This window comes from Atractosteus spatula, chromosome 5, assembly GCF_055471065.1.
Source record: "Atractosteus spatula isolate fAtrSpa1 chromosome 5, fAtrSpa1.hap1, whole genome shotgun sequence".
In the NCBI taxonomy this organism is placed as follows: domain Eukaryota; kingdom Metazoa; phylum Chordata; class Actinopteri; order Semionotiformes; family Lepisosteidae; genus Atractosteus; species Atractosteus spatula.
The window spans coordinates 47,743,706-47,756,450 of NC_142710.1; the positions used below are offsets into that span (position 1 = coordinate 47,743,706).

At 38.0% G+C, this 12,745-nt stretch overlaps 1 protein-coding gene across 2 annotated transcripts in view; it reads left to right on the forward strand.

The window, feature by feature from the left end:
* The window catches only part of synpra (synaptoporin a), a 104,223-nt gene that overhangs the window by 87,118 nt on the left and 4,360 nt on the right, over window positions 1-12,745 (forward strand). For both annotated transcript variants that reach the window (XM_088915908.1, XM_088915909.1), the window contains 2 exons: window positions 6,477-6,675; window positions 11,905-12,096. In XM_088915908.1, the coding sequence (XP_088772034.1) occupies window positions 6,477-6,675; window positions 11,905-12,096 (391 nt within the window). The remainder of the gene's footprint in view (window positions 1-6,476; window positions 6,676-11,904; window positions 12,097-12,745) is intronic.

Genomic DNA, 12,745 nt, shown 5'->3' on the forward strand with positions numbered 1-12,745 from the left:
AAATTCTCCCTAGCAGGTCTGAGTACTGCAAAGTTGACTCCTTTTCATTTGAGCGGGAGAGTTTATACTGTATACAGTATATGCAATCATTGAAACTTGAAGTATTTTGAAGTTTACTTTTTCTACATAAAGAATGTAAGTGATCCAATACAGTAGAATCAATAATATCAACTTTGTGTTTGCATCTTACATGCTACTTTCCAGAAATCTAGGATCCCCTTTGATATAGGTGCAAAGGTTTCATGCTTTTCTGAAAACCTGCTGTGGGGAGGGTTAAAAATAGATCAGCCTTAATCTGTCAAATACACTGCTCTGATATTACAGATACATGTGAGAGAGAAAAAAGTCGTAGTTGAAGTATTGTAATATACTGCATTGGCCCAGTAAAGAGAAAGACAAGCTGTTCAATAACAGATAGTAAGAGGACATTTTGATTGGAAAACTTAGGCCAGCTTCTCAGCTGAGAAGCCCCCATTTGTAGAGTACTATTGTGTTTGAACTCTTATATTTTTGTTGCCTTCATTAGCACTTTATTTGACATATTGTGAATGAAGACTGTGACTAAGACTTAGTTAAAGACCATTTTATTCACACATTTTAGGATATCTGATATTAAGTAAAACCAAGGAAAAATTGTCCTTGATTGCACAGTGAGAATTAAAGAAATGTATAGCAATCTGCCGTAAGAAGTATTAAGAAGTATCTCAAAATTGTTACAGAACTTCTGGCATCTCACTGGGAAAATCTTTCTCCAAGTGGTCAAAATATATATTTTTTTCACTTTCAGCTGCATTTATGGTCTTCCTTATGTCCATTATAATATAAGAACATCAGAAGTCTTTGTGTTCAAGCAATAATTTAAAAACTCTTTAAAAAGATGATGTTCTATTTAAGTGAATTTTGATACCCATTACGAGCAGAAATTGAACCCTTATTTGCAGACCTATCCATGGGACATAAAGCTTTTTCTGGTCTGCTTTTAGATCATAATTAAAAGAGCTAGGCTGCTTTGTACTGTCTCGCCCCCACTGTTTTCTGACCACATCTAAATGTAAGCATAGCTATTGAAGATTTTCCTGTCTCCTGTCAAATGAAGATGACATTAAAGAACATTTTGGAGTACCAAATTTAGCTCAGGGTCAAACTGAAATCAATAAAATAGACTCCCTGACTGTATTAGGAAAGTATGTAACTGAAAATAAATGCTGAGAGTGCTTGCATCCTTTTATATATTTAGAAGAATACATACAGTAGTACGTACAAATGACTTCCACCTCTCACAATATACAGTGGATATCAAAAGTCTCCACACCCTTACTGAAATGTCAGCTTTTGTTACAGACTGAAGTCGAGACAAATCATGTCAGATCTTTTTTCACCTTTAATAAGATCTTAACCAACAATATTTAAGTGAAAAACAAATGGATCACTTTTAGGAAAAATAATTCAAAATAAAAAAACTTTCAATGCCTTGGTTGCATACTGTAAGTATGCACACCTTTTAACTAATACTTCATGGAAGCATCTTTTGCTTTAATTACAGCAGTAAGTCTGTTTGGATAGGTCTCCCATCAACTCAACTACACCTGGATTTTGCAATTTTATCCCAATTTTCTTTGCAGAAGTGTTCAAGCTCAGTCAAATTGCAATGGGATCTCCTATGCACAGCTCTCTTGAGGTCAGTCCACAGACTTTCTATAGGATAGAAGTCCGGGCTCTGACTGGGCCAGGATATTGATCTTCCTTTGTTTAAGCCATTCCTTGGTTGACTTGGCTGTGTGCTATGGATCGTTGTGTTGAAAGGTTAAATTTTTCTTTTACTTCAGTTTTCTGGCAGAGAGTAGCGGATTTCATACCAAAATATCTTGATATTTGGAGCTATTAATTTTCCCCTCCATCCTGACCAGAGTCCCTGTCCCCGCTGAAGACAACCAGCCCCATATCATGATGTTGCCACCACCATGCTTGACATTAGGCACTGTGTTCTCTGGGTGATGAGCTGTGTTGCCTTTTGGAATTAAGACAAAAACATTTTACCTTAGTCTCGTGAGACATCAGACATTTTCCCACATGGTTTTGGGAGATTGGATGTGTCATCTTGCAAACTTTTTACATGCTTGGATGTTCTTTTTCATGAGTAATGGCTTCTGTCTTGCCACCCTACCCCACAGCTCAGACTTGTGGAGAATACACAGAATGGTTGTAATATGCAGCGAGTAGCCAGTTACTGCCATAAATTCCTGCAGCTCTTTTAAGGCTGCTGTTGATCTCTTGGTAGACTCCCTAATGAGCTTTCTTCTTGCTGGTCATCATTTCTGGTGGACATCCTAATCTTTGCAATGTCTTGGTGGTGCCATATTTCCTGCACTTCTCAATGATGGTCTACATAGCGTTCCATGATATATGTAATGCCTTCAAATTATTTTATATCCCTCTCCTAATCTGTACATTTCAACAATAAAATCACATAGATCTTCTGTTATCTCCCTGTGAGCCATGGTTATCTCAGTACTGTGCAACCAAGAAACCTTCAGGGAGGTCCTACAGGCACAGCTGATTTTATGTAGGGCTAATCGGAATCACTTCAGTTGATGTCAGGTGAAGGCAAATTACCTTTGTACATGATATGGAATGTGATTGGTTAAATCTGAATAGTTGCAACTCCCTTTATAAAGGGTGTGCACACTTATGCAACCAAGGCATTGAAAATGATCAATTTGTTTTTCACTTAAATATTGATGGTTACAATATCTTATAAAAGATGAAAAAATGACTGACATGATTTGTCTTGATTTCAGCCTTTATATAAGGGTGTGTAGACTTTTAACATCTACTGTACAGTATATGATTCCTTATTATATCAGCCTGCTAAATAGTTACATTACGGTACTTCATAGTAATAAACAATATTATTTTTTTTAAAAGCTGTTGGAATTTTGTTTGTGTTGATGCTGTGTTGATGCTATTCTTCTTTTGACTTGGTTGAGTGGATGCTCATTTATTTTATATTTTCTTTTTATATAGTGCCTTGCAAACTTCATTCATTCAGATCCTTCCTAGGGTGTCCCATTTTGTGAAATGGTGCACATAGATTTTTATCTTCATTTTATTTTATTCAGAACTTGAACGCTCAGACTGAAGCCTTCTAATTGTAAGATGCTGTATGTTATGGTAAATGTCATTAAAAACTGAAATATGTTGATTGCATTAGGCCCAGTCAGCAGCCATATCACCCTGCAGCTCTCACCTGGCAACCCACTGAAGCTAAGCAGGGTTGAGCCTGGACAGTAACTGGATGGGAGACCTCCTGGGAAGCTATGGTTGCTGCTGGAAGTTGTGTTAGTGGGAGCAGTGGGGGGTGCCCACCCTGTGGTCTGTGTGGGTCCTAATGCCCCGGGATAGTGGGACACTATACTGTAAGGGGTGCCATCTTTTGGATGAGATGTTAAAACGAGTGCTCATTCCCTGGACATTTCTTGATAAGAGTAGGGAATTTCCTCCCTTTACCTTGGTCTCCAAATTGTCCCCATGTATGATTGGCTTGCACTTGCCCTGTGATGGACTGGTGCCCTGTCCAGGGTGTACCCTGCCTTGTGCTGGTTGCTTGCTGGGTAGGCTCTGGCTTCCTGTGACACCGTATGGTATAAAGTGGTTTGGTAAATGACATGACCTTTGACAGGAATTACTATACATATGCAAGTGAACTTTTCACACCGACCTGGACATGCAATTTTTGTCCATTCTTCTTGGCAGACTTGCTCAAGCTTTCTCAAGCTACAGTGTTTGAGGATCTCTTAGGGACAGCAGTTTTATACAGACTCTTGATAGGATTCAAATCCTAGATTGACTGGGACACTCAAGGACATTCAATTTCTTGATCTCTCCAGTGCAGCTTTCATCTTGTGCTTTGGGTATTTTGTCCTGCTGAAAGGTGAATTTTTATCCCACTTTTAGGTCTGATTTTCCTCTAAAATCCATCCTTACTGTTTCCATCTGTGTTCCCAGAAATCTTGACAAGACTTCTAGTCTCTGCTGATGAGAAGTGCAACTCTAACATAACATTTCCACACTCATGCTTGACAGTAAGGATGTTGTTGACAGGGATGCCTTACTGTATGTTGGGTTTGATTGAAGTGCAATGCTTTGGACCAACACCAATTTTGTCTTGTCTGACCATACAATTTCTTACTATGTTTGTACTGTCACATACTGTATTTATTTTGTTGCAAACCCCATATTAGATTTCAGGGTTTTTTTTTCAGTTCTATACAACCTCCTTTGTGGAGTGTGACTAGGATATTTCTGTCCCATGGACATTTTCTCCCTGTGGAACTCCTAACCAGTTTCCTCCTTGCCCAGCTGCTCGGTATGGATCTAAGCAGTGTCTGAGTGCTTTCAACTTCTTAATGATCTACTTCTTCATGCTCAAAGAGATATTAAGGGTCTTTGAAATGTTTTATACCTTTCTTCAGAGCTGTGTCTTTCATACAATCCCTGCGTTGTTTTGAACATTCCTTGATCTTCATGATGTAATATTTTCTTGAAATTCTGTATTTGACTGAGGGACCCTACAGAGACAATTAACTTATTCTGAAATCACATGAATCACTATTATCGCACACAGACAGTGGCCATTCAACTAAATGATCGATTCATTAAGGTAATTTTGTTGACTTAAATTAATTTAGGTTTGCCACAGTAAAAGGGTTTAAATACATACAGTATGCAATCATGAGTTTTTATTTTTTCTTTGATATTAACTAAACATTTACTTCTTTCTTTTTGTTTTTTCATTTGAATGTGAAGTGTAGCTTTTGTGTAGTGAGGAGGAGGTGGTGTATATACAGTAACAAATATTAATTGCTGTTTCAAAGTGTCATGGATGCAAGCTTTAAAGCAACAAAAGGTGAAACCCATCTGGATACATTTGCAAGGTACTGTATTTACCTCATTATCAAGAAGCCTAATGCAACTCTCGCAGGCTCATATGGATGAGCCAGAATATTTATTGACTTGCTTTTCAATGCTGCTTTCCGTCTTGACTTCAACCAGGTGTTTTAGAGGAAACATCACACCTTATTGTGAAAAGCACAGAAAGCTTCTGATGTGGGTAACATGACTCCCTTTGAAGTTCTGCAGAAAGTGTTGAACATAACTCAGTTGCTCCATGTGATACTTCCAGACAACTGCTCATCTGATGAGTCAGAAGAATGTCACAGAATATCTGTGATGTTTAAAGGTTTACGGATCTAACCAGACAAGGCATTTTTAACCAGGAAGGTTAAAACACAGTACTTCTAAAGAATATCAAAACTCAAGACTTAGTTTCAATTAAAACATAGAAACTACAAGATTGCCAGTACATGGGTATCTGTAGGAGATGATAAAAATGTTTCTACTTCCTTTATGTATGTAGTGTATGTTTGCTTCTTGTACAATGAACACCCTATAGAGTTTCCTTGTCTACTGAAGAGAAATCAGTTAACTTTTCTGGTTGTCTAGGTTTGATTTCATCTTGTATTGGTCAACTTTTTGCTGCAGCAGACATTAGGAAACATATACCTGTTTACTACAAATACAAAACAAAATAAAATAAGTGGCTTAGAAATAATGGAATTTAATTGAGTTTGGGTGCTAACTGCTTATGTGTTGAAAAAAATAACAGTAATCGTGACAGATAGATCATGTAAGTGCTTTCAGAAATCTTCCATTGTGTCACATAAAACTGTTAATGCTTGTTGTTTCAGGTTCTGGATTGTACAGTATTGTGTTTTCAGCTGCAGACATACAGTATGTGCCAGTACCCTGTAAGAAGTGCTTCAAATCCGTTTTAATTCAATAGAACATCTTAAGTTTCACTAGTACAGTGACCCTTGTCTGGAAAAACAAATTGAAAATGGATTAAAATGGATGTTCCACAGGCCAGGGCAAAGAAGTTTTCCACAAATGTAGGAGAGGGATTTCATTAATAAATTAGTAAATTACTTATTTTGGACACAGGGTTTTAAATCATTCGCTTGTAACTATTGCAGTATGAATTTTTTTACTGAATTTTGTTTTGCACTGATTTTATTTTTATTTAGTCACCTAATGAAATTGTATTCTCAGTGGATTCCCTGGTTGTGAGGACCTTTGCTCACTGTGTGGAGTGAGGCATGCAGGCAGAAGATCAGCCTGGTGCAACTGGGTTCAGCAGTTTCGGCAACAAGTGCCTATTATGTTTATTGGGGGGTAGTGAGGCAGTGGCGAAACAATGAGATAAAAAAAACAGATTCTTAGCCCTCCTGGCTACCCTGTGGGTTGCAGAGGTGAAGTGACTTTTGGACTAATGGGGGAGTTAAAAGTAGCATTAACTTAACTTATGGTAAATTCACAATTCCTCCTTGCAAAAAATAAAAAAGTGTGTAGTAACTTTAATTCTGCTGTATAGTGCATACTGTAAATGCCCTTAACATAAGCATCTTGTTGTTTTTCAGGTTGCATCAGGTTTATTTTGATGCTCCCTTGTGCGAAGGTAAAAGGCGAGAAAGGCTTTTCCTGATAGGAGACTATTCTTCATCGGCTGAGTTTTTTGTCACCATCGCTGTCTTCGCCTTCTTGTACTCCCTGCTGGCCACTGTCGTGTACATTTTTTTCCAGAATAAGTATCGAGAGAACAACAGAGGACCACTCATTGTAAGTCAAGCCTATTGTAATTCTGTCTTTTTGATGCTCAGATGAAAAATCTTTGAAATACTGGTTGTAGCACAAACTGACTAAATGTATTTGCTGATTTATGTTGTATGTATTCTCCCAGTGGTTGTGTTGTTTTTTTATAACATGTCAAACACTTGACACTTTTTACACCGTGGTGGATGATTTGGATCCCCTCTTATATAGTATATAGTTATTTTCATATCCTTTGGGGAGGAAAGTGCCAGCCTGTACAAATACAAGCAATAACTTTTAATCATCTTCAGTCAGAGGCCTTAGTTTTGAGCTTCCCAAGTGGGAAGCTAGAATTTTATCATTGAGAAAATACAGAGAAATTATTACAATAAATGCTCTACTGTGTAAATGGGTATTTCATCATTACAAATGAGTATTTGTTCTATATTGACTTATGTCATTAAATGTGACCATCTTGTTTGTGGTCAGTGTCGCTAGCTTATTGATCCAAGAACCTCAACCAGTCCTTACTTGAAGGAACCCAGGTGTTTGGCTTGACTGAGTATTTTGATTCGGATACCCATGACTAGCTGGCCAATTTGCTGATGAAAGAGATTTTCTACAGTACCCAGCAGTTATGATAAATGAGTTTTTCCTCTTCAACAAGTCAGTGTAAAGGGAAAATATACTTAAATAACTAGCTCTTCAGCTATGAAAATAAATCAGCTATATTATAAATTGTTTCTAGTACAGAACAAATGAAGAGATACAGACAACCTGTATGCTGACATGTCACAGAATGTCATTTTTATTTGTGTAAAAATGTGTCATTTAAAGGGTCAGCATTTGTGGGCTCTTTAGACATGTAGTAAGTTATTAATGTATATCTCATTTAATTAGAAATATGCACACTATAATGCTAATTTTGTTTTACCTTTTTTTCCTTTACCTATTTTTTTCAATACAGTTAAACTGGAATATATTTCCTTTCCTTTTTTAAGAAGAAAAAAAGAATTGTCATCTCACTTAGATGTTCCAAGGTGTTCTTGGTCTTAAAGGACACTTCTATCATTTTTTGTGGTCAAAAACTTCACTGAACTCTTACTCCGCTAAACTTCACTGAACAATTGTCTGAACTATCTCAATCTCAGTTACTGTGATTACTTGTGATCTTAGCTTGAGAAAAAAACAGAAGAGTCTTAGAATCTTACCCGCCATGTTAGTCCTGATCATTTTCAGTACAGAATCATGTATTCTTCAGGAATGGGAATGTGACACAGTGTGAAGCATGCTTTGTATGTATCCAGTTAAAATATCTGTATAGTGTGATAATGTAAAACAGTATGGATGGTAAGTCTCATTATTATTTAGGGCAGTGTTTCCAATAGAACCACAGTTCTACCTGAGCTTGTAATGACTAAATTGGCCCAATTATTGATTTAAATTGCTTTAATTGCTAATCTTTACAAGTCTTTAGTCCTTGAAGAGTTTGAGTTTCCTAGAAAATCTTGAGGACACTGACTCAAGGACCAGGAGTGATAATCACAGATCTGGAGCACACAGCATTTTATGTTCAATTTGTTTATTGGTTCTTCATGAAAAAGCAAGAATATAACATGGTACCATATACAATAATGAACAACCATCAGGGCATGACAGACTATTTTAAGATATATTTGAATATTTATAAGATGTATTATACTTTTCACTTAATTTGAGAAATATTTGAGAAATTTCATACAGAAGTGAGTTTAAAATGTCTTTATTGAATAGATATTTATATGCCGACATGAAGTTGTGATACAGTATCTTTAAAATATATTGTTATTTTAAGATAAATTAAAATATAAAGCTAACTTGAAGTGATTTAAATTTGTCTTAAAATGATTGAATGATGCCTAAAGGATTTTTAAGATATCACATTTAAAACCAGATTTGGTGTTGCGGGAAGCCAGAACCTACTCAGCAAGCAACAAACACAAGGCAGAGTACACCCTGGACAGGGTGCCAGTCCATCACATGGCAAATGCAAGCCAATCCTACATGAGGACAATTTGGAGGCCACGGTAAAGGCTGAGGGGAGGAATTTGGCTCAGGGATCTTTAATGACCTCTGAGAGTCAGGACCTCGGTTTAACATCTCATACAAAAGACAGTGCCCTTTACAGTACACAGTAGTATCCTCACCACTATACCAGGGCATTAGGACCCACACAGACCACAGGGTGGGCACCCCCCACTGGTCCCACTAGAACCACTTTCGGCAGCAACCATAGCTTCCCAGGAGGACTCCCATCCAGCTACTGACCAGGCTCAACCCTGCTTAGCTTCAGTGGGTACCCAGTTGAGAGCTGCAGGGCGATATGGCTGATATCTAGCTGTGTTATGTGGATATATGGGAATTGTATTGAGATTTTAACATATTTTCTGATATCTGTTGACTTTAAAAAATATTTTAATATTTTCAAGTGATGTGTAACTATCTTAAAATATTCTAGGATATTTGCTGTTTGAGGAAGATATACAGTATTAGTAGTAGTACAAAGAAGAAAAACACATTTGTTGAGTCCTAATCTAAGATTCATCATTAATCAGTCAAGTAAATTAGGACAGTGGATAGAGGGGCTGATTTAGGCTTTGAAGAGATTACTACAACTTTGTAGACTACAAATCACCTGGTCTTTGGGATTTGAAAGCATAAAAGCCTGTTCTTGCCATGAAATTAAGTTTTAATAGAGAGCTTTTCATTTTACTTTGAAATCTTTTCTATTTCTTGTAACTCACCTCCCAGCTCCACGGACTATAAAGCTACATTGTAATAAGAACAGAAACGTTGGCTACAACATTAGTTTCAAGGCTGATACATTTTTGATTGTGGGGCTGTGTAGTATGTGCTTTAAGCTTTTGTAAAGGAAAATCCGCAGATGCAGTTCAATCTACACAGGCCCTACACAGAAATTCTACAGGGTTTTTTATGAATCCAATCAAGTCCTTTGCATGAAACATTCGATGAGAGAATATTCACAGTATATTGAATTCAACTAATATTTATTAAAAGCTTGCACAGAACAAATTTTGTCCACAGGAACCCTCATAGCTTCAGTATTATTTCTCTCCCTGCATGGCTTTAATTTGCTTTATTCACATACTGTAAGTACTTCTGAGCTGAGTGGTCTTTTTATGGTGATGGACAAACAGAAATCAATATGTGGTGGGTTTCCTTCCTGCAGACAGATTTAGAAATGCAGTCTTTCTCTGTAATGCCCTGTCATGGAGGGATGATAATGAGTGGGGGAGAGATGACTGCATGAAGGAAATTAGCTACTTTGTGTCAGTGATTGTGGTTCATTTTAGAGGTAGACACCCCACTGGCACTCTGCCAAGTGATGTGGATTCACACCGTGATTCCTTCCTTAGGCAATTTGACCATCTATCTTAATCTCTGCTGCTTATGCTAAATGCCTTTTACAAGTAAGGGAAAAAGTCATGAATCATTTAAAGTTAATTACATTAATCTTAGTTCTCATTATAGTGGTTGGAGATGAGAGAGAATGTGCAATGATAATCGTTTTTATTGTATTTAGCTGCATGTCCAAATGCAGTACCGCAATATGTAACAGGTCCTCTGAAATGAATATCGGTGATGAGTCATAAGAACATTACAAAGGTTTCAAAGGATGGCATTTGACCTGTCTTGCCTAATTAGTAGCCAGTCAACCCCACAGGTTCATTGAGACATTTCTTGGACATTCCTAGGTAGTCAATTTCAAAAGCCTGGCAAAGTAATATGTTCCACACACTGCTGTCTGAAAAACAAGGCGCTAACTATTTCACCCCTAAACGCCTCTCTTTGCTAGAATTAAATACATGCAACACAGAAACTTTATGTGTTACTTTTGTTGTCGTTTAGTTTTTTGGTTGCAGAAAGGAAGTTCCCCACTGTTATTTTATGAACAGATAATAGGAGGTCGTTTCAAGATATCTCTATCTAAAGTCAACTGCATAGGGGAATTTGGTAAACAGGAAAACGTAGAAGGTAAGGCTGAGGTCCCAGTGTCCCAGACTGAGTAAGGAAAATGAATGAAGATGGCAGATGTGAAACTGCATGAGATAGGTACACAGCTGGAAAATCCTTTGGCCAATTGTGATGTTGCCCATTATGTTCAGCTGTCTTGTGACATACAGTATATTTAAAGGATTACTTAATGTGGAGCACTGAACCAACCTTGGCCAAAGCGCTTTAAGAGTATAATAATAAGACAGCTCTACACCAACAGCAACAACATCAGATACACAAAAAGAAGCATCGTGCCAAATCAGAGACCTGGAATAACTGGAAGAAAAAAATTGAAAGATATACAGTAGGTGGAGGTTGGTCTACACCTTACAGTCCTATCTGACATTTGCTACAACTACTGTATGTCTTTGTCTAGTGATCCTGCCCAGCATGCCTTGTTCTCCTGGTAGAACTATCAGTGCCATGCGTGACAAAGTTGAGAGGAAGAAATTCTGATATGGTTAAGACAAGACAGTGCAACTGAGTATGTCCAGTGGGGTTGGGATGTTCGGGCTCCATGGTACACTCTTTGACTTGACTTCACAGAGACACTGGGATTTAACAGATATAAGTTATGGTGAGGAGTAAAATCTGTATCTCTGAACTCGTATCAAACTGCAACTGGCTCTGCCTGAGGCCAAAGGCTGCTGTGTGCATACCGCAAAGGAGTTAGAAAAAGATAACAGGAACACAAAGTTGACCTCTACACCTGTTAACTTCCCCAACTATTGGTAGCAGGCTGTCAGGCTGATTTTTGTTGCTTTCTGACACTTGTCTAAAGAAGTACTTCCTGTTCTCTGTTTTAAATGCACTTCCATATACAGTAGTTTCTGCTTCTGCCCTCTGGTTCCTGTTGCTTTTGGAAGAAATCTGCTGGGTAGACTTTGTCAATGCCTTTGAGGATTATGAATTCTTTTATCACAATCTTCTCTGTTCAGACTGAAAAGGTTTAGTTCCTTCCACCTTTGCCTTAAGCACAGGCTTTGAAAAAATGAAAACTTGCAGCCAAAATAAATAATTTGACATTAATCTTACGTGATGGATGTCCTATTTTTTTTCTTTTGCTAGGAGCGATTTATATCCCGTTTGAGCACACGCTCTGCCTACCGCCACTGTTGACATTTTTCATTTGTGCTGTAATCCCAACCTCGGTTTTTCTGTTTTAAAAGTGTGTGCTGTGTGCTGTGTATCCCCATGCAGGACTTCATAGTGACGGTGGTGTTCTCCTTCATGTGGCTGGTGAGCTCCTCGGCCTGGGCCAAGGGGCTGTCCGATGTGAAGGTGGCCACAGACCCCAATGAGGTGCTGCTGCTCATGTCGGCCTGTAAAGTCCAGGCCAACAAATGTCTTTCAGTTCGAGGACCTGTGTGGTCAAGCCTAAACACCTCTGTGGTAAGTTAAACATGAGCTCTATGAGAACAGACTCAGCATTTCCTGTTACTTGAGTCTTTCAAAAAGTGCAGGAATTTTTTTTATGTGTAAAGCCATGTGTGAATGGTCCTGTCACTGTCACTGTCACTGTCAATAAATCAGGACCCTATGCAGACTGTAGAATCTGGAAGGGAGTGAAACAGACACGGGGAGAGAAGACTGTCTCTCCTGGACCAGCTGGTAGGCATGCTTCTGGGCATCCATCTTCCAAAGCTGAGCCTAGAATGGTAGTAGCAGAGCGTCTGGCTTATAAAGAGAGGGACTGGAATAGGAGTCAGGTGCACGAAATCAATGAAAACAGGAGTCGGAGCGCCCTTAGGAGGAGGGACTTACGATCGTGACAGGTCCACATCAAGAACTTGGGCTAATCTGGTTTTAACATTTGACATTGTTGCGACCAACCATAACAACTACCTCTTGAAACTGTCATCTTGAAACCTGTGTTAGTAAAATGTAAAAGTCTGTATTTATTGTCACCCGTGATTTTTCATCAGAAGTGTTGCTTTAATTTAGATACATGAAAAGATTTATGAAGCCGATAATAGAAGCAAGAATGCTGAATATAACAAAATATAATGGAAATAATTATATTAATAATATGGATGTTGTT